The sequence below is a fragment of the Sarcophilus harrisii genome, chromosome 3 (genome assembly GCF_902635505.1).
Source record: "Sarcophilus harrisii chromosome 3, mSarHar1.11, whole genome shotgun sequence".
Classification (NCBI taxonomy): Eukaryota; Metazoa; Chordata; class Mammalia; order Dasyuromorphia; family Dasyuridae; genus Sarcophilus; species Sarcophilus harrisii.
Window position 1 is genome coordinate 33216297 of NC_045428.1, and position 23123 is coordinate 33239419.

At 34.4% G+C, this 23123-nt stretch overlaps 1 protein-coding gene across 6 annotated transcripts in view; it reads left to right on the forward strand.

Annotated features, from left to right (window-relative positions):
* Window positions 1-23123, forward strand: part of NAALADL2 (N-acetylated alpha-linked acidic dipeptidase like 2) — a 1183950-nt gene that overhangs the window by 642011 nt on the left and 518816 nt on the right. For all 6 annotated transcript variants that reach the window (XM_031957680.1, XM_031957679.1, XM_031957681.1 and 3 more), the window contains one exon: window positions 19381-19500. In XM_031957680.1, the coding sequence (XP_031813540.1) occupies window positions 19381-19500 (120 nt within the window). The remainder of the gene's footprint in view (window positions 1-19380; window positions 19501-23123) is intronic.

Sequence of the window (23123 nt, forward strand, 5' to 3'; positions counted from 1 at the left end):
TGGGGAGGACATGTTGAAGAGGATGCATGGTTATGGAAACTGTGGCTCAAAGTTTTGGGAAGGATCATAAAATATGGGAGCTCAACTGGGAGAAAGAAACATTCTCCTTCCCTCATTAGATCTGCTGTTCATTTGTTACCTGATACAAAACCCCATCTTCCACCCTAGTTAAATTTCTTCTGTTCACCAGGAATGGGCTGAGTTAATAAGACAATCCCAACTTCATGGTCATATTTCTCTTTCTCTTGAACTCCAAATAGGTTTATTCCTCAGAAATTATAGAAATTAACAGGTACTATTATTGGGATTGTATTTTTCTTTTAGGTGCTATTTCTTATAGTCTTAGAGGTATTTGACTGGCTTCCTATCCTACATCATCTCCTGTTTTTCTCAGACAATAGGTGCCTAAGGTTACATAGCCAGTAAGTGTCAACTATCTGAGGCTGAATTTAGGTCCAACTGATTTATTCCCTCTATCCACTACACCACCTAATTGCCTCATTTTTTTCAAATTATTTTATATACAGTCACCATTGTATCTACAGGAAATACATTATATATAACCAATATGGTTATAATTGAGGTCAAATTTTGAAACACAGGCCATTACTTAGAAAATACATGTTAGCTAGCTATATGTATTCAGCTTTATCTCGCTACAGGTGTAGTTTGTGTATCAAAACATCGTGGAGGTGAGGGTTTCCACAATGATTCTTAATTAGGAAATTTGGATACAAATTGAACCTTAGGGACAAAATGCTTGAGACAGTTATACTTGAATCAGGACAGACAGAATTTGTGTTCCATGGTATAAAATTGAATCAAGGATTTTCAAGGTAAAGAACTTGGGGAATCAGCTAGATGTTGATCATGACAGATTTGCATTTGTTCTGATTAGTTAGATTGTGGCTTGTTTTGCTTTTCAGTCATTTCATAGAACCAAGAGGCAAGTTCTTGTTTGTTGGTTGTTGTACAACCAAGGGGTTACCCATCATCATGTAGCCAGTACACGTCAGGCTCAGTACTTGGATCAAGGTTTTCTTGATTATGGGATTAATTTTTTATCCACTAGGCTTTGCTGCTTCTATGGAAAAGGTACTGTGGACATTATTCTCCTTTTTTCACAGATGAATAAAATGAAAGCTACTTGCTGATATTCACAGAGTTAGCAACTGCCAGAGACTAAATTTAAATCCACACCTTCCAGGATCCTTCTGTTTGCTTGAGATAACTACAAGTCAAAGTAGACAGAACCCTGGTAAAATCCAGCCTCAAATACTTATACTTACGTGTCCTTGGACATGACATTCAACCACTTCCTGCCTCAGTTTCCTCATCTGTAAAATGGATATAGTAGTAGCACTATCTTCCAAATCCTATGATTTGTGAAGATCAGATGGAAAATACATTTGTACTTTGTAAACTTTAAAGTGCTTTATAAAAACTAGTTTTTATTATTATTTTATATTATTTTTGAAGAATGGTTTAGCTTTATTTAGAGACACAACTGCATAGTTAGTCACTAATTTTTCTTTTTTGAACACAACCCTTCATGAAGCCTATTTAAGATTTGTCTCTATGGGATTTTAGGTTTTTGGACTATCAAAATATTACTGCAGTTCCTAATTCAAATTAACCTGGGGATGTTTTTGTTATCTGTGTTTTTAGTAGGCTTCTTTTTCAATCTGGAGTATATTTTATTTACTTAGCCGTTAAAAGAATTCTTAAGTTATTATAGTCTGGCTGCGAAAAGAACCACATAGCTCCTTTTTGTTTTGACAAGGTTATTTCTAGAATAGTAGCATTCCCTTCCTTTGTAGGGCCATCCTGTCCATTCATCATAGGGCCATTTTGTGTGAGCTATCCAATTTGTGCTTTCTGGTAACAGTCTAAACAGCATTTGTGATATCTGAGATCTACTTCGAAAACCTACTTAGTGCCAGCATGATGGATGGTGTACTTTGCAACTTCTTTGGAATTCATCGTGCATTGGAAAGGTGACATTGTTTACCCCGTCATCATGACAGGTGGGTCAGTAGAAGGGTTCTAAGGAGACTTGTCCTGTCAGTTGTGAAATACATATTAGAATGGATACATAAATAATTTAGCATGGGTAAGGTTGTCTTGGGGGAATAAACACAGACTTGTATTTTTATTAAAAGGTAAGGATCGACTATAATTCTATGGCAAGGTCAAAGATTTTGCTGACATCTTTCCATTATCTTCATAAGTAGGCTCTTTGGCTTTGCATTTCATTTCTATTCTTGAGAATTGTTTTTCTAAGAAAAAAAAAGATGAAGAAAAACAAACAACAATTATCACCTTTAAAGGACTAGGTGCTGTTATTTTTCTGTGGTCTTATTTTTAAATCTCAGTTATTTTTTGGTTACATTTTTCATATGTTTATTTGATTATCAGTTCCAAAAGCATGTATTAGGCTCCCTTTCCTCAAGAAGTTTACATGTACACAAATAAGTCAATATAACATATGTTCCAAAGAAATACAAAATTATTTTAAGGAATAGATCTTAGATCTAGGAGTGGTTGAACATTAGAAAAGGTCTCCTATAAGAAGTAGTATTTCAGTTCAGCATTGGAAGAAACTAGGGATTCTGAAAGATTGGAAATTAAAAGGAAATCCATTTCAGAATATTGGACAGACTAGAAAAAATACAAGATAAGAGATTTGTGAATGGGGAACATCAAAAGTAGTCTTGTTTGACTGAAATATATTATAGCCAACTCCTTAACAAAATATATGATATGATGATATTGGTGGCTGTATATTGGACATTAGATAGTAGAAATAACAGAAATGATTAAAATTGTAATTGTAATGTGACATGGAAACTGGAAACAAATCTTGTGCTTGGCTTCCTGAATTATTCCTAACTTTGATTTAATGTGCTGAATATTAATTGATAAGGAGGAAAACTCCTTGATGACAATGACTAAATATTAAAATATAAATAATACCCCACTGTGTATTCTGAATTAAAACTGGCAGTTTGAAAGAATGAAAGGTATTCTTGAAGGTGGGATGATAAATCATGTAGAACTGGGCTTTAATAGCCCTTCTTGTCTATACAGATAAAGTATCAAGACATGGTGGTTTGTTAACATATAATATCTGAACAGCACACCCAATATTTTGTCAGGTTATCTACAAAGAAAAATACAGTCATCTTCCAGTTGCATAAAATTTCTTAATGCCTTAGGGTTGTATGTCTCTTTCCTTATGGCTTTGTAATGTTTTCAGACAAAAACTACCTTTCAGTACTAATCCACAGAGTGTCTTTGTGAAGTTGGTTCTATATGATTCAGTATCCTGGATGAAATATCAGGAGATTGGAGAAATAGGTTTACAAAGCAATCTTGTAGTTTCTTGCATGATATACAAAGACACTGCTGATTCACTATCCCTGGAAATTAGAATTTTGGATGGTTTTTAGCAGTGGTGATTGGTGTGCGTTAATTATCCATTCTACTTCCTTTGTCTCTTGACCAGGCCCCATTTCAGGAAAAAAAGGATTTATCTTTAAGGTGGCTGGGTTAGGCTGTTACCAATGTCCAGCAATCAATCAACAGTCATTTATTAAATATCCACAATATGTTGGACACAATTCTAAGGGACTACAGACACAAAAGCAGAAATTGAATGTCTCAGATGGCTTGCTTTCTATTGAAGAAACCAATATCGATAGATAGATGGATAGATAGACAAATAGATGGACAGATACTCTGACAGACAAATATATAAGTAGACAGACAGATAGAGGTAACAAGACAGGTGAATGGATGGATGGATAGATAGATTGATTGATCGATCAATTGATAGAGGCAGACAGACATCCAGAGAAATATAGAGAAATTTAGAAAAATGTCTTAAGCTCTCTAGACCTTAAAAATGAACTAAGATACTTGATATCCTCTGTATAAAATATTTCTAAAATAAATAAGGGTAACTTTAGTGAGAAGATATTCACATGATCCAAAAGGTTTTGTTATTGTGGTTTTTCTTTCCTTTTTGTTGTGCTTCTATTTGTTGTTTTGTTTTTCCCATGCAAAATCAACTGTCCTAAATGTGTATGGAATCTCTGACTTGGAACGTTGATAAACATCCTAATCAAGTCAACTGTGTCTGAGTTTAGACCAACTTTGAGAAACTGTTGGTCTGTATGGTCATGGAAATAGTGCTAAACTTAGACTGAGGAGAAGTGCTAGACATTCAAATATAGCTGCACCACTAATGCCCTTTGTGATCTTGAGTAATTTATTTCCTGAATCTAAAATTCAATACAATTTAAAGCGTTAATTTTCTAAGCAGCAAAAGTAGAATGTATGACCCTGAACAAATGACTTAACTTCTTTGTTTGGGTCAGTTCCCTTGGAATTTGCTCAATTTCTTCATCTGCCCTTCCCACTCAAAATTCGCAATTCTACAAGCCAATGGTAGACAGTGAGGTACAGTGAGTAGGGTGTCAGGCGTAAAATCAGAAATACTCATCTTCCTGAGTTCAAATCTCGCTTCAAACACTCAATGGCTATATGATTCTAGGCAAGTTATTAAACCCCACTTGCCTCAGTTTACTTATCTGTAAAATGAACAAGAGAAGGAAATAGCAAACCACTCGAGTATCTTTGTCAAGAAAAATCCCAATGGGATCACAGAGTCAGACATGCCTGGAAAAACAACCAAGCAACAAGAAAAATGAGCTTATTACCTACTAAGTCAGAGAAAGGTTGCATTCTGCATTAGTGGAGGGAAATTTCATGGCAGGAATTATCTGAGCTCCTGAAATCAAATAAGCTGTTGCAAAGATTTTTTTTTGCATAGTCACATAAAATTGAGATGAGATTACTTGTACTATGTGTACTACTCCATAATTTTTTTGCAAAGAAAGCCCACTATGCTTCTTAAAAGTGTTAGTCGTAATTTTAAGTCACCTTGACATTAGGAACAGCTTCATTTTTGTTCCTATTGTGTCTACTACAGATCCCTAACAAATTGTTATTAAGATAATTGGAATTGAGGCACTTGTCTAGTCCTGGTCTATAAATAGTCAGTATAACTCCATTGCTTCTGGAAAAGTTGGAACAATTGCCTGCCTAAATCCGCCTTTTCCTTATGTTATTAAAATTTAAGTTTCTTGAGGGGAAGAACAGTTTTGTTTTTGTATTTGGATCTTTGGTACCTATTGTGGTTCCTGGCATATAATAGGCATTTAATAAGTGATTTTTAACCATTTTTATGTTCTTGATTTCAATTGGTTTTTGAATTAACATTATAAAATTAATTATTATAGTTAAATTAATTGCACATAATAACCCTGGCTTCCTGATAACTATGACTTCAGGATCCATGAAGTTATTGTGTATTCATTTAACTGAAATTTTCTAATATGTGTGTGTCTGAAAATATAGATGAAGAAAATAACTTAAAACATAATGCCCCCGGTTAAGCATTCATCATAATCTTTCTTAGTGCATTTTTGAAAAGATTGCATCTTCTGGCTGGGAAATAAAACAAGCTCTGCTTTATGAAGTTCGATTAAGGCTCTAAAGTGGAGGTAAATATATATATTTTGATGAGAAGGCTAGATTGAGAGATCTGTGTAATACATTTTTATTGAGCTACTTTTCTAGAAGAAAAAATAAACTTTAAAAATGTGACTTTCTTTATTTAGAGAAAAAACTGCTCTTTAATATACCCAGATAGTCATAACATTTTGGGGGGAGGGGGGAACCCAGGGCAGCAATGTCATTTTTCCTTTGGATTTGTTTTGTCTATCTCTTGTGTTTTGTATGGTATGACATATAACATTGGCGTGGAGTTAAATCCATTTCAATGCCCTGTGCAAAGCAGGATTTCAATGGTTGTTGCTAATCCATTCCTTTCTTAACCTTAAAAAGTTCACGGTAAAAGTTGTTTCTATAAGATTCACCTCCTTTATTTAAATGTCATTTGTTTTTAGTAGAAGTAGTTTTTTGTTTGTTTTTATCAGTGATCTTATGGAAAATTGAAGGAACTTTTTTTTCCAAATAAATCTGAATGTTCTTTCATATCTTCACATTAATGAATTGAGTGTTACCATTAATCTCAGAGTAGGAGAAAGCTAGGTGCCTTTCCTAGGTCTATTTGCAGCAGCTGTCCCATTTTGACTCTGAAATTCAATCCTACCTGAAGTGGGCAACACTGGGGAACTTTCTCAGCCTTCCTGAAGATTGATCTTAATAAATCCATAGTTCAGATCCCTCAGTTCTTGGTTAATTGTCATCATCGACCTCCTCCCTCTTGCTAAGCAAACTCCCTTGTTCCTCAGAGGAACAAGATTGGGCTTAAGAAAAAACCAACTTCTTATTCCTTTCTCACAGATTAGTTCACTGAAGCAAACTGGAAACTCATAGGTGAGACATGGGTTTTCTCCTGCTCTGGGACTTATGATAACATAATCCTAGAGCTGAGCCAATAGAACACATGCTGCTGTCCCTGTCACCTAGAAAATCCCATCATCCTCTGAAATCCTCCAGCCTTTCTGCCCCATCATCAGGGGTTATTGGCTTTTGAATGCTTCAGGTTGTTCCTTACCAGTCCATAGATCTATCTGTATCAATATACTTTTACATATGGGCTAAAAGAAAGACAGTATGCTACATGGGAAGAGCTTTGGGAAGGTATGGGTTATCTCTTTATGTACTTAAATAAAACTATTCTGAATATTTATTCAATAACTACATTGAAAGCAGATAGCAACTCTGGATGATTATTTCTCTTCAGAAAATCATGTTTATGTTGTCACTAAGCATTATATACTATTTGTCACTGAAGCAAACAGTTTTAAGAAGGTGTATAAATGTTTGTGAGTAAAAACAGGCCGTGTGTTTAAAGAGGTTACAGTTTTAACTGATCTTTTCCAGAGTTGTGATCTTCAAGAGATTTCACTTGATGAAAAGCCCTTGAGTAGGAAAAACAAACAAAAAATAAAGACCAAAAAGTCTACCCAATAAATGCTGAGAAAGACTTTTGAATGAAGGATGTATTATAGGTACTGGAACGTTTTTAAATAAGAAAGACAGTTAATTTTTCAAATCTATGATTGTGTAGGATGTGACGCTAGAAAGAAGCGTTAGAGATCATTTAATCTTCCTTTTTTTTTTTTTTGGCTAATAAATAAACTGAGAGGACAGATTAGGCAAGTGATTTGTCTAAAGTATCCACACTGGTGGATGGACATCATTTTGTTAAACAACTGCAGTGCACCAAGCACTGTGATACAGATAAAAAAAAAAATCTCATATATTGTCTGCCTTCATAGAGCTTACTTATATTCTGCTGAAATACGATAAGGAAATAGATTCAGGCTTGGAAGGGACCTTAAAAACTATATAATTCAACTTCTTTATGCCCTGAGTTACACAAGGTATTGCCATAACCAGAATTCAAAGCTAGGTTTTCTGATTCCAAGACCAATGCTCTTTCTGCTACTGAACAAATAAAAAATACTACTATAGGCATTTCAGCCCAGGTTCTCCATCCACATACCTAAAGATTTTTCCAATCTTTCCATGAATACCACCCATGAATAAATAGCATGTCTTCCATTTGAACAGCATTGGTGTTAGGCTATGTGAATGTCAAAGTTCATTTCCTTTATTTGGAAGACTCTGTCTGAAAAAATAAAACAGGCCCATTTTTTACCTTTTCTGATTTCTAAAATTTCTGATTTATTATGAAATGACTTTTCAAATCGGAGTTTACTTCTCAACTCTGTCAATCCATGATTCCATCAATACTTGGCAAAAACTTGAGATTATGCTCTAACCCCTTACAAAAAGAAGAGGTATGACCAAACAAGATGAGGTTAAAAATGTTGAACTTGAAACCTATCGGAGTGCCCCCCAGCTTTATAAGCAGAGATACTGAGGGGCCAGGCCCTCCTATCATAGAGTATTTTTTTCTCCTCCTAGCATGGCTTCCTCTCTTTGAGTCTTTGGCCCGCAGGGACCAGCCCATCTGTTTTGCTTATTCTCCTCCCTTGAGGCCGCTATAGCTTGCGAATTCAGACTCACAACTTCTGTTCCTGAAGCAAAACTGCAAACCTTTGGAGATTTCCAAAAGGTTTCTCTTGCTATAAACAATGGGAAACAGACTGGAGTCAGTATTAAAAAGGTGCAGGAGCTGGAGCCAGGTTACATGTTCCAAAAAACAAAGTATTTTTAAGATGCTTGCTCAGCTTGGTTCTTGAGAATCTCACCCAAACCCATCCTGTCCTCCTCCTTTCCCCATATTGGTATTGTTCATTCAGTTAATGAATGAAGGATAAAAAATAAACAATTTAATATGTTCTCTAGTGTCAAAGAATTTCATTTCTCCTTCAGAGACATCAAGTTCTGATATAGAGAGAGCTAGGCCCTGTGTCTGGAGTATCTGAGTTCAGTTCAAGTCCTACCTGTTTTTAACTCTGGGCAAGTTATTTAATCTCTCATAGACTTCAGGTAACTTTTTAAAGCTTATAAATTGTAAAGATATTGGCAGTCTACATTACAAAATAATTTTAATTAAAAAAAGAAGGAAAGGAATAAGGTAGGAAGAAAAGAAGGAATGAAAGAAGGGCAGAAGGAAAGGAGGGAGGAAAGAGAAAAGATATTGGGAAGAAAGAAAGATAGAGGAAAGGAAGAAGGAAGGAAAGGGGAGAAAAATGAGGAAGAAAGGAGGAATTAATGAAGGAAAAGATGGAGGGAGAAAAGAAGAGAGAAGGATGAATGAAGAAAGAGAAAGGAAGAAAGGAAAAAGGAAGAAAGAGAAAAGGGAGAAAAGGAAGGACAAAAGGGAAGGAACAAAAAGATAAAGTAAGAGGAAAAAAGATAAGGAAAAGAGAGAAAAGTAAGAGAGAGCAAGACATAAAGAAAAAGTAGACCAGTACAGATGAATTGTAAATTAGTTGGAAAAATCCATGTTAAAAGGTGCACAAGGTAGGAAGGAGTTAAGTTAGAAAAAATCTTTAAATAACTGGTTGCCAATCTCTGTAATTCACACCAGGGATCAAGAAAAGCAAAAAAAAAAAAAAAAAAAAAATCTGATTTTGTGAATCCATTTGGAGTTTTCTTAGCAAAAATATCTGCCAGTGCCTTTTCTAGCTCATTTTATAGATGAGTTAACTGAGGCAAAGAGGGTTTAACTGTGTTGCCCAGGGTGACACAAGTAAGATTCTGAGGCTAGATTTGAACTTGGGAAGATAAGGTTTTCTGACTCTAGGCCCAACACTTTATGCATGTACCACCTACCTGATAGCATATATTAAGTGCTTAATAAAGGTTTGTTGATTGACTGATTGACCCAGTTTCATCAAGTCTCCTCTCTACTGGCACCATTTTCTCTGCTTCTATTCTCAGGCAAGAATCAACTTGCCCTTTCATTTCATTATGTCTCCATTCCATTTCTCTTTTCTCTTTCTCTCACATTTCTTGAAGAAGCTTTTGCTTGATATTTCAGCTTTTTCCATACCATCCACTCACTCCTCTTCTGCTTGTAACCTGGCTTCTGTTCCCAGTTTTCTACTGAAATTATTACTTAAAAGGAAATTATTTTCTTGCTTACTAGCAAATTTAAAGACCCTTTTCCTCAGTTCTAAGATATCCTCCTCCTTGTTCTCTTTCTTCTTCCTTCTAGAATTTGGATAGCGCCTTATAATTTTTCAAAGCACCTAACATGTATTATCTCATTTGGTCCTAACATCAAGGATTATTGTGAAGTAGGTGCTGTTATTATCACCTTTTAGACATGAAGAAATTGAGGGTGAGGGTAGATAAATGGCTTGCCCCCAGATAGCTGGAAAGTACCTTTCAATCTCCATATCTGACTTTCTCCCCAGTGTGTATCTGTACTGAATGGCTTAAGTCTTTCGCCATTGGAAGCTCCCACATGGAACCCTGCTTTCCTGATGATTACTTCAGTTATCTAATACATATAGAACAGGTTCAGCCACACTACACCTGGGGCCATTTTCTCCCTAGTTGTCTTGCTTCTGCCAATGTACCTTCTTTCCATCCTCCTTTCTAGTTTTTGAAACATAAGAAATCATCTCTGTCATTCTAACTCTGTGGTTCTACTTATTGTCCCTATGCATTTCCAAAGCAAAATACCCCTCTTTGGCTAACACTCATGTGTATGTGTTAATTCCCCTGGATATTAGAATACTTCCCTTAATTCCTTTCCTTCCTTTGCATGACCCCTTCCTTCCTCTGCCTGCTATCTCCCTTCTTTACCTTCCCCTCTGCAAAATGGGAATAATAATAATAATTACCTCCTCTTTTGAGGATCAAATATGTTTATAAATGTTAGTACAGTTATTGATGCATCATAAGTAATAAATAGGTAAAATTATTTGCCCCTTCTTCTGTTACCTACTTGAATGAAGGAGTTAAGTACAAGTTTTTATGGACCTCAGTTAAACATTTGGGAGGGCCCAAGTTAATGAGAAAGCTCATGGGACCAGGGAATTGTTATCATTAGCATTACCACTTTGCTGTACACTTTCAGCCCAATTTTCCACCTCGTAGAACTGAGGTTGGTTTGTCAGCAACTCATGAGACGTGAGCTGATGCTAGGGTAGAAGAACAGTTTTTAAAGTCTCTTCTTCCAAAATCCTAAAGCAGTGTTTTGCTTCTGTTGATGGAAATAGAACCATCCTGTTTTACTTCATCCTGTGTTCTATTTCTGGATATGCTAACTTTTAAGCTTTTTTTTTTTTATCTTGAGCTCACAATAATAGTGTAGCATTGTTACATCCTAATATCTTGCCATGAGGGACAATCCATCAGAATCAAAGCATTCTCTGATTTCTTATCCATCCAAAATTATTACTGATGATACTTATATGAACTTTTTATAGACCAGTCAGAGGCTCTGGTAATTTAAAATAAAATGTTTAATCAAATAACATAGCAAATAAAATGACAAAAATATTAACCTCAAGCACACACTGTGCTGTGGATTAACACACCATGCAAGAGCAAAAGGCAATGTTCATAGAGCACATTTGCCCAGGGAACACACATAGAAGTTTCAAACCTTTGGAAATTCATGTTTCATCTTATTCCCCCTTTAGCCTCCTTTTGTGGCTTATTTTCCTTTATTTGCAATTTAAGGACAAGAATATCTTTCTTTTTCTTCTTTGTATCTTGAGTACTTAGCACAATGCTTTGCACATAGTAGAAACCTCTAAATGTTTTTTGAATTGAATAAAGGACACATATACAGAATTTGTAAGTTTAGAGCAACTCTGCCCACTAGTGTGCCTGACTTACCTGTCAGTAGCTTTGATGATTTCATTATGCTGTTAATTGACTGAAGAATGAAGCCTCTAGGATAATGTCTTTGTGCTAAAAATCCTTATCTTCAGGTCATTTCTGTGGTATGTCTCCATTAGTCTCATTTTCACTGAGCTTCCCTCCTTTCTCCCCTTCTACATGTTCAAGAACAAGGAGTTGGTGGCTGTTTTCTTCATACAATCATCATTTTACAAATGGGGAAATGTCTAGCCCAAAAAGCTTAAGAAAACCTCAATTTAAAACCAATTCTTCTAACTCCAATTCCAGTGCTCTTTTGATTGTATCACAAGAGTTAAGGATTTTCATTTGTCACATCTAACCCAAATAACTGATAGAAAAGAACAGAATTTAATATAAAATGTATTTTTTTTTACTGATTCTGATTTTGAATTAAAGTCCCAGAGCTCAGCCAACTATTTAATTTAGGGTTAGAAAATACTTTTTAACCCCAGTTATTTCTTGGGTTGGGATCCTGAGGCCATAAGATTTATTGATTGATTCTATGAAAAACATATCAGGGATCCTCTGGGAAAGTCAGATCTCTGAAACCTAGACCTTCCCAAATGATCTGCAAATGTAATTAATTGGGAAACTGGCAAAGATAACCCTCTCCTGCTGTCCTTGTGCAAATTTCTTTCTTTATTACATATGTTTGCCAACAACAAAACCTCTTTACTTCTCTTTGTTCTTATGAGGGAAAACAAAACAAAGAAACAAAAATACAACTTTATTGTATTCCTACATTAGATAGAAACATTGTCATATAAAGCCTTAATAGTTTCCTTTCATAGTTTTACAAAGTGTGTATTTAACAAAAATTCATGGGGAAACTGGATATTGATGTGTTTTAAGGCTGAAAATAAAACAAAGGAAGGTAACATCCCATTGCTTTGATTTAAGCAAAACAAGTGTCAGTGATCATTTTTTGTTGTTATGGAATTGATAATCTGCTGATTAATAAACTCTGAATTACTGATATAATATGATTTCTGTTCTTAATGCCTGTATACTTTTAGTTCTGGTTGATGGTAATTCTGATTAGAGATTCCTTAATATTTTATATTAATACTTAGTCCAGCATTCCAATAATTAATGCTTAATTTTATTCAAATATGCTTTTATTATTATATTATCTGTTTCTTAGGTTATGCTCCATTGTTTAAATCATTTTTTTCTTTTTTGCCAAAAGTCATTTGAGTATTTATAAAATCATTGGCAGATTTTACAAAATTACCAATTTATAAAACTCAAGCAATGGGAGTTGTTCTACCTAGCTTTCAACTCATTATGGCATGTCGTTTGATTATTCAAATGCTTTATGGGCCTTATATACTGTCTGTGGGTTCCAGGTTTTTTACCTTTGGCTTAAATTAATGTCAGTGAATTTTATTTCTTTCCATGTTTTCTCTCTTTCTTTCTGACTCCATCTTGATTTTTTAATAGTCAGTTATGAGATCTCATATAGAGTTGTGAACCATATTTAAGAAGTTGGGTTAGTCTAACCTTTCCATTTTAAAAATAAAAATACTGAAACAGAGTTTATTTAAGTGTTTTTTCTATTGTCACATGGCCAGTAAAAGGAAAAACTGGAACTCGGACCCAAATCCTTTAACTCCAAATTCAGAATACATTCCCCTGAATTCATGCATCTTTCTCTGATCCCAGGAATTTGAGTAAAAGTTGGAAATGTTGAGTTATTAGAAAAGCATCATATTGATGTATATATGCAGCAGAGCACTTGGTCTTTGCAACAGTTGACTTGACAATTTATCATAACTCTGTATATTGATTTGTGCTTTGGGAAAATTCAATGAGCTTTCTTTTAACTGAGCAGTGAACACTATGATTCTCTGTTTGCTGGAAGGCAAGTGAAAAAAGACAATTTCACAAAGGCCTTAGTTCAGAGGCTTCCTCAGTAGGCAGTTGAGATATGTTTATCATCCCCTCTCCAAGTACTAGCTGTGTGAGTGCTAGGGGATGATTGATTTTTAATAGATAGTCTTAAAGTGCAACATGCCACGTGAAAATTAGGATATTGGTCTATACTAATGAACATATTTCTTTGTGGCAGTACATGGTTTTAACTCTCAATTTTGAACTATTTGCTTTAATTAAAGGCTGTGTGATAAAGAAGAAAGGGGGCCCAGAGGATGTGGTTCTTTTCTCTGACATTTTCTAACTGTGATGTGTAGGACAAGTCAGAATTAGCAAAGTGGCTTGATGGATAGAATGCTAGACCTGGAGTTAGGAGGATCTGGATCAAATAAAACCTCAGATATTTATTTACCCGGCAAATCACTTAAGCTCTAACTCAGTTTCTTCAAATATAAAATGATAATAACAGCACCTACATTCAGGGTTGTTGGGAGGATCTGATGAGATGATATTTGCAAATTGCTAAGCACATAGTAAGCCTTCCATAAATAAGTTTTATTTATTCACTAAGTGAATATCAGCTATTAGTAATAGCTGATATTTGGATAGTAATAATAGTGACATATATATAATATTTTAAGATATATTTTGTATATGCACACATGTTTATATATATATATATGCATACATATATAATCTCATTTGTTCCTAAGAGTAATTCCATAAAATAGGTCCTATTATGAGGAACATTTAACAGGTAAGGAAATGTACTCAGAGAAGAGACTTGTCCAACATCACTATTATAGCTGAAGTCTTCCTTATTATGGGCTCGGCTAGGTGGTGCAAGGTATAGATTACCAGTCTTGAAATCAGGAACACTCATCTTCAAGAATTCAAATCTTGTCTCAGAAACTTATTAGTCATGTGACCCTGTGAAAGTCACTGAACTCTCTTTTCCTCAGTTGCCTCATATGTAAAATGAGCTGGAAAAAGAAATGGCAAATTCTTCTAATATCTTAGCTAAGATGGGATCACACAGAGAGTTGGATAAACCAGAAAAATAAACTAAAAACTTCATTATCCTTCTTTCTTTTCCCAAACTTACTTCCTTCTGTTTAAAGAATTATCATTTTCTAAACCATTCAGGTTCACAAGCCCAAACTCACATGCCATGTGTTTCCTTTCTGTGCCTTTCTTATTTTTTTCTATTTTCACATGATTTCAAGTATAAGTACTCCTCCCTTTACTCACACAGCCATTCCCCTTAACACTGCCCATATCATGAAGCTACCCCTTCTCTTATTCATTCTTTATCCCTATTCCCTTATTTTTTTCTGTTTAATATATTTCTGTACCAAACTCTCTTTCTCTCCCTTCCTCTCTCCCTCCATTCATCCCTCTCCCTCTCCATCAACTTCTCCCACTCTCTCTCCCTCCATCTCTCCTTCTCACTTTCTCTCATGATCCTCTGGCCATTTCAAATGAAAATGAGATTCAAGTAAAACATCCTTTACACTAATGTATCTACTCTTGCTTAAACATCTACTTTTGCACCCGCAATTTTATGGGACATAAAACTTACTCCATCTATATTCCTTGTTTTTTTTTCCCTAGAATATCTTCCCCCTCCACTCTCTTTGCTCCCCCTTGAGATCATTAGATCATTTTGATTCAATTGAATACATTATTAAGTACTAGTAGATGCCAGCCACTGTGCTGAGGATGACATATATAAAAACAAAAACAAACAAACAAAAATAATCATTGCCCACAAAGAGCTTACAGTCTAATAAATTATTCCCAGATCCTTATATTTTTTATTTTTTTCTATATTCTGTGATATTATTAGGGTTCTAAAGGAACTTTTTATCATCCCACTCCTCTCATTAGAATATAAATACTCCATCCTTATAAAATTTTCTCTGATTGTTCCTTATATTTACTTTATTATGTTTATCTTGATTCTTGTGTTTATATTTTGAAGTCTCCACTCAACTCAATTTCATCAGGAAAGCTTGGAAGTTATCCATTTCATTAAAATTCCATTTTTTTTTCAAATAGTAGAATTATACTCAGTTTTGTTGATTAAGTAATTTCTGATTGAAAAGATATCTTTTACATTTTGGAATATTATATTCCATGCTTTCTATTTCTCTCTAGAGGTAGCTGTTCAATCTTGTATATTATTATTAGAACTTGAACTCTTTCATTCTAGCTGATCACATATTTTTCTCTAACCTAGAAGGATTTAAATGAAAACATTACTGGGAATTTACATTTTAGGATTTTTCATGAGCCATTTAATGGGTTCTCTCTATTTTCACTTTGCCCTCTTTGTCTAAAATGTCTCAGCAGTTTTCTTTTATGAATTTTTAAAATATGATCTCTCTAAGTTCTTATATTGGTCATGGCTTTGAGGCAGTCAAATGATTCTTAAATTATCTATTTTTGATCTTTTTCCAGATCAATTTTTAAAATATTAGACACCTTAATGTTTTCTCTAATTTTTAAAAATTTTTTTATTTTGTTTTTAACATTCCTTATTATTTTGTAAAGTTATTAACTTCTATTTGGGCCATTTTAATTTTCAAGTAGTTGTCTTTACTTAAGGTTTTATACCTTTTGTGCTAAGCTGTTAATTCTCCTTTCAAATCTTTCCTCAAAATCTCTCATTTCTTTTCCAATTCTTTCTCCTAATGCTTTCATTTCATTTATACTATCATTTTTAACTCTTTTTTTTTTTTTTTTAAAGAAAAACAGTAATGGCTCATTTTTTCTACAAATCCTAATTCATCTTGTAGATTGCAATTTCCTTTTGTAGTTTTATTATAGATATTTTGGAGTTATCTTACTCTTTCCACTTAGTTTTTTGAGCATTCATAACATCTTAATAGTTCTTTTTTAAAATTGTTTTGCTCTTTCAGTCTTAATTCTAAGATTGGGATTTTTTTATTTGTTTTTTATGTTTTTGTTGTTGTTGTTTTGTTATTGTTGTTAGGACACTTGTTGTGCACACTTTTGATTGAACTGCTGTGAACTTGTTTGGATCTGCTCGATCTTAATAGGGTTTTAATGTTGAACATTGTATTGAACTCCTCATTTACTAAGTGCTGTGTTCTTCTATTACAAGGAGACCTGATATAGGGACCTCTGAACTTTCTACCAACCTTATATGGTCAAAATTAAGGAACTATCTGATTCCTGCTTCCCCCTTCCCAGTCCTGCTTTCCAGACTTTAGACCCAGATTGATTCTAGTAGTCACAGCTACAGATTTACTTTGAGGTGGTAGTCCAGTAGGTAGCAGTTCATTCCAACTCCATAAGCTAATCATAAAGGTAGCTAGGTTCAAGAGTGACTTGCTGCTAGATTAGTCCTGTTTAAAGCACCAATGGCTGTCTGTAATCCCAACATTTCTTGTCAATCCCTTCACCCAACATTGAGCTTGCCCAAAATTGGAGCAGAATTTGTCTGCCATATATTCTGGGTCTGTCTGTTCTTTCCAAGACTGGAGCTAAGTCTGAAACTGAGTGACCCTATACCATTGACCCAGTTCTATTAGGATTTCCATAGGGCTGAGTCTATGATCCTGTATAATCCTTTCCATGATTCCTTAGGGACCAAATTTGGGATTAATTGATTAATTAATATCTGATTAATATTTAATCTAGCTTTCTACTTAGATATTTGGTGGAAGAATTATGGGGGAATCTGGACTGTACCTCATATACCTAACTATTCCACCATCTTTGCATATCTCATTTAATTTTAAAAAAGAAATATTTATATAAAAGATGTGGCAAGGTTGAAAACACAAACATTTTCATGAAATCCCTAAGAGGCATACTCTCCCATATATCACTACAGTCTCTGGGGAAAGTTAGTGCAGATTTAATATAGCTTCTACATAGTATTTGCCCCCCTCCCCAATTCACTTCCAAATACAATATGCATGATGAGTAAATGAACTATATCTCTGTTACTGTTAGACTGAGCTTCTTACTGTCCTATGAATTTTTACATGAATTACATTTCCTACAATCTGCAAGTTCTATTTTTTTTTTTTACTTTTTGAAGCTCACAAGGTCATAATCCTCTCCAGTCTGTTTTACTTAAAATAAGGAAACTAGACACAACAGTTGTTGCACTCACAGGTCATATCATAGTGAACTCAGTGGAGAAATAAAAAACTGATATCTTTCCTTTCAATAAGAGTTTAATCCTTGGTTCCTTACTTCAATACTCCAGGAGCAAGGCAGATGAAGATTCATGTTCTGACTGGCCTTTTGAATGAACCCCAGATCCAGATGTGTGATCAGTCTACAATCTATATCTTATCATGTTGTTACTAAAACAGATTACAGAATATTTTAGGATTCTCCCAGATCCATACAGGGAGGAGAATCAGACAGGTACTTTGTGCACACTCATAAGATCAGTTCCCTTGTTTCAAAGAAAAAATAAAATTCTTTCTTATAAAGTCCATTTTAAAAAATTATTCTTGTCCAGGATTTTTCAAAAATTTTAATAATCCTCAATTTGTGGTGTCTACTTGTGGTTTTACCAGAGCTCAAGATAATGAGAAAATAGCTTTGAAAGCATTACCATCACTAGGAACAACATAAAAAGAAAATATCAATTAGCCAAGTAAATTGTCCTTCACCAGGGCTATCATTTGTGTCACAAACAATTAGTAGCTTAAAATTTACAAATGAAAAATAGAAAACCTCTCATGTGAACAATGGTATATTGATATAATCAGCCTTTTAGCAGCTAATCAGTATCATGGTACAAAGGAGAAAGTGTGTGTACAAGAAAGACCAATGTCTATCACATAATAAGTGCTAAAAATGCTTACTGATTGATTTGAATGATTAAAACCTTGCCTCTAATCCCCTTTTACTTAGCAACTTAAAACAAGTCATGTAACCTACCCAGGGCACTTTCCTCATCTTTAAAGCTAAGACCAAAAATGATGGCCTGTGGAATCCTTTTTGTTATTGAATCTTTGAACCTTTAATATTTTGGGCAGAAATTCTAGATTGGTTTGAAAAATAGTGGCAATAAGGTCCAGATCTGTGCAAAATCTTAAGAGGGCCAAAATTATGGCCAAAAACTATTGTGACACATATCTCAGATTGACTAAGATGACAGAAAAAAAGATAATTATGAAAGTTAGAGGGGATGTGGGAGAACTGGGACACTAATACATTGTTGGTGGAGTTATGAATTGATCCAACCATTATGGAGAGCAATCTTGAACTCTGCCCAAAGGACAATAAAACTATGCATCCCCTTTGATCCAGCAGTGTCTCTACTGGGTTTATATGCCAAAGAGATTTTAAAGGAGGGAAAAGGACCCACATGTGTAAAAATGTTTGTGGCAGCCCTTTTTGTGGTGGCAAGAAACTGGAAACTGAGTGGAGAATGCCACTGTTGGAGAATGACTGAATAAGTTATGGTACATGGATATTATGGAATATTATTGTTCTGTAAGATCAGGATGATGATTTTAGAGAGACCTGGAGAGAATTACATGAACTGATGCTAAGTGAAGTAAGTAAAACCAGCAGATTATTGTACATGGCAACAAGAAGATTCTGATGGACCTGGCTCTTTTCAACAAGGAAATGATTCAGGCCAGTTCCAATGATCTTGTGATGGAGAGAGCATCTGTACCCAGAGAGAGAGGGCTGTGGGAACTGACTGTGGATCTTGACATAGTATTTTCACCTTTTTTGTTGTTTATTTTTTTCTCTTTTTGATCTGACTTTTCTTGTGCATCACGATAATTGTGGAGATAGTTACAGAAGAATTCCATATGTTTAACATATATTGGATTACTTTCTGTCTGGGGAGGCAGATGGGGAGAAGGGAGGGAGAAAAAATTTGGAACACAAGGTTTTGCAAAGGTGAATAGTGAAAACTATCTTTGCATGTATTTTGGGGAAAAAAACATTGTGACAGGCTATTTAACAATTACATTTCTTTGACAAGCATAGGAAAGTTACTATTCATCTCTTAATAGATGATTAGAAAATGATGGCAAGTGAATCAAAGAGCTCAGATCAAGGACTTATTTGCTGCATATAATTTTGTTACAATCTCATATTAATAGATAGATTTGTTAAATTTTCTGTAGTCCTTTATTTTCTTTTTTTTTTTTTTTCTTGAAGGCGGAAGTCATTGATGTGATGTATGGGACTGTCGAAGATGTAACCCGGATTCGAGTGATGAAAAACGTGACCAATAAGATTGCCCTTTTAAAGCTAGGAAAGCTCCCTTTACTCTACAAGGTTGGTCAAAGAACTCTACTGTATGAGGATTGTGTCTTGTTTTTTTCTTTTCTTTTCTTTTTTTCTTTTTTTGGTAGCAAAAATTTACTGGGCATAATGCCTATATCCCCTGACACGAAGCCTACAAAGTGCTATTGAGGGTGCAGAACATAGATTTAAATTTGATAACGTGAAAAATAGAAGGCTTGGAAATTAAACCCATAATCATGCTCTTCACCTGGCTATGACACTTTTAATTAGTTAGGAAAACAGGGCTCTAATTGCATGCTGTGTGTGGGATCAGTATTGACTAAGATATGCGTCTTTCTGATATATTTTATCATCTGCTTGAGATGAGTATCAGCCACTGACTTCTCTCAAGAATTTAATTAAATTATAATGTGCTAAAGAGAAGCTGAATTTTGATTGATTTTTATTAAAATGGAAGTTTATTAACACTTATCCATTGGCTACATTTGCATAATTAAGGTAGTTCAAACTAAGTGTCTGATAATGAGTAAACACAATAGACAACCCTTCCCACTAACTCTAATCCAGTAATTTTTTCTCCCATTAATCAGAAAAGGAAAAGGAAGCACTGGAACTTCCTGTTTTAGAGAGGTTTTGGATCTCTCCTTCTATACTTTCTCACTCATATTTATGTAAAATATAAATAGGCTTTGCTGCTTCTCAAGTCACTCCAACCTCCTCCTGTCCTTCAAATGTTGATATTGTATAGTAGAATGTTATATGGGAAGAAAGATGGAGGGAATTGGAAGGGATAAAAGGTAGATTTCCATTCTTCCATAGTGTTTGCCAAGAATGTCCCTACATCAAAATCAGATCCTCTAAAAAGTGACCTCCAGTGATATATTTTAGTTATTTGTCAAAATAAACGAAGGTATATTATATTCTGAAATTTGTATAGTGGCACATATACAAAATATATTAAAGGGATACCATAGTCTCTTATTTTCTGACTCATACTGACTCCAATTGACTCAATAAGCATCCATTAAGCACCTACTATGTATCAGGCACTGTTCTAAGTGCGAGAGATTTTAAAAAAGACAAAAAGTCTGTGACCTCAAGGAGCTCGCATTCTAATGATGGAGAAAACCCACAAACTTCCTTATATACATACAAGATATAGAAAAAGAAAATTGGATGCATCCTCAGAAGAGCTACTAGAATTGAAGGGGACCAAGAAGGGTCTCTTGTAGAAGATAAAAACCAGGAGGCATGCATGCATGCATGAATAAATGAATGAATGAATGAATGAAAAAATAAACAAGCAAATGAATGAATAGATAGATAAATGAGTAAATGAATGAATGAATAAAAACATTTTAGTCTTAAAGAAAATGCAGAGTCCAAAAATAAAGATATATGTACTAGGAAAAGAAAAAAAGTCAGTGTTTCTGGATGGTGCATTCTAGGTGTTTCATTACATTCATTTTCAGTTATATCCAACTCTTTGTGACCCAATTTGGGGATTTCTTATACTATACTAGAATGATTTGTGGTTTATTTCTCCAGGTCATTTTACAGATGAGCAACCTAAAGCAAACAGGGTTAAGTGACTTGCTCAGGGTCACACAGGTAATAAGTGTCTGAATCCATTCAGATTTTTAACTGAAATCTTCCTGCCTCCAGGTTCACTGAGCTGTCTAGATGTCCACTCCAGATGTAAGCCAGACTGAAACATATCAAAATTCTTTTTTTTTTTTTTTTGCTATCTGCCGAGTATTTATATTTCATGGAGAATAATGTTACAAAAATCTTAAAATACACTGCAAAAATAGTACAGAATATGACACTGTGTGATTCAGGTGTGATTAGGTGTGATATTCAGTTGGACTGGCCACTTATGATCCATCTGTATCCTGACACAATTGTCAAGGAGGCAGATGCATGATTAGTTGCCATTATTATCCACATAGACCCATGTGCTGATCCCTTAGATCAAAAACTTTATGTGGGACCAGCCCAGATTAAAAAATTCTATCACTAAGCACATTCATATGGGCTTGACAAGGGATTTAGCATTATCTCTGAGGCAGAGAGACAAAATGAGTTCTTGAAATGTTGATATTCTTTTGCTTTATAGTATATTAGCATTCCCTATATTTTCTTTTGTTTGCCCTTCTATTTTGTTGGCATGCTTGCTGCTATATTTGTCCTAATACATTCAGTCTGTCAAAAAAGTGAGCATAAATGTGAATATGATTGGGATATGGATGGTACCACAGTCTCTAGTGTCCCAAAATTCCATCAAATATTTCTCTGAAAATACGGACTGAAATTAGATGGTAGGAATCTACAGCTGGGAAAAGAAGGGCAGAGAACCAAATGACTTCTATGTTAAACATATCTATTAATCATGCCTCTGAATGAGCATCTGGACTAGGAAACTGCAACTAGATGACTAGAGAGAAAAGTTAATCCTATTTCAATTTGGAGCAGTTACTAAATCATGATTCAAAAAATAAATTGGGAAAGGACTTTATATGTGGGAGATATGTCAGGCAAAGGAGACATATAATTGTAATATGAAATTATTTCCTAAAATGAATAGGAAGGAAGTTGTATCCAAGGAAGGTAGCTCTTTAGTTTTATTATAAATACTACCTATTTATGTAGTAATTCAGACTCCAAGAAGGGATTGATATGGAAACCTTCACATTTGATTGAAAAAAAGTGGGAACAAAAAAAAATTTTCAACAAATGTCCCTGGACATGGGCACAGACATATTAAAAGAAAGAGAAAGAAATATGCTTAGGACCTCCCCAAGGAAGGTTAGTAAAAAATGAAACATTTCTTTAAACTTACGTTTATGAGAAATGGCTTTAATTTTATTTGCTTTTTTAAATTATTAGGTGTTTATCTTATGGGAGAATGTTTTATTTCCAAAAGTTCTATGCAAATATTTCTCCGATTGCCATAATGTATCTTGGATTAATTTTTCTCTATGCCAATGGGAAATCTATCATATAGGATCAGGAATAGAGAAACGTTGGATTTTATGATTTTAACAGTACAGTAAAGTTCTCTGCAAATATGGGTTCTTCTAGGAAGATTTATTATTTAACAGGAAGTAGACAATCCTTGTCTAGAGAAAAAGTTGGGAATGTCAGGACAAATTACAGTATGTGAATGTAATATGAGTGTAACAGATGGGTGAAATTTAGAGGAATTTGAAGAAACTTGGAAAGACTTGCATAAAATAAAATAGTGTGAGGTAAGGAGAATCAAGCAATTTGTACAGTGAATACAATAATGCAACAACAATAAAGCAGTGAAGGAATCAATTCATTTTAATGAAATAACTGATCTTAATCACAGAAAATAGAAGATGGGATGTTATTTTATGGTCTTTATAGAAAAGTCCTGGTCTAGGGCTGTAAATTGTTGCTTTTGCTTTTTCCATCAGTCTTTTCCTTTAATTAATTTTTTTTTTTACTTAGCTGTTTTTTTTTTATTTTAAAATTACAAAGGAGGCTCTTTGTGTGATCAAATAAGATAATTTTTGCAAAATGGTTGGGACAGTGTCTACTACCTAGCAGGTATTTAAATGCTTCATCCCTTGCACTCCACAAAGTGACCATCATATTGAACAAACAAACAAAAAACCTAAATACAT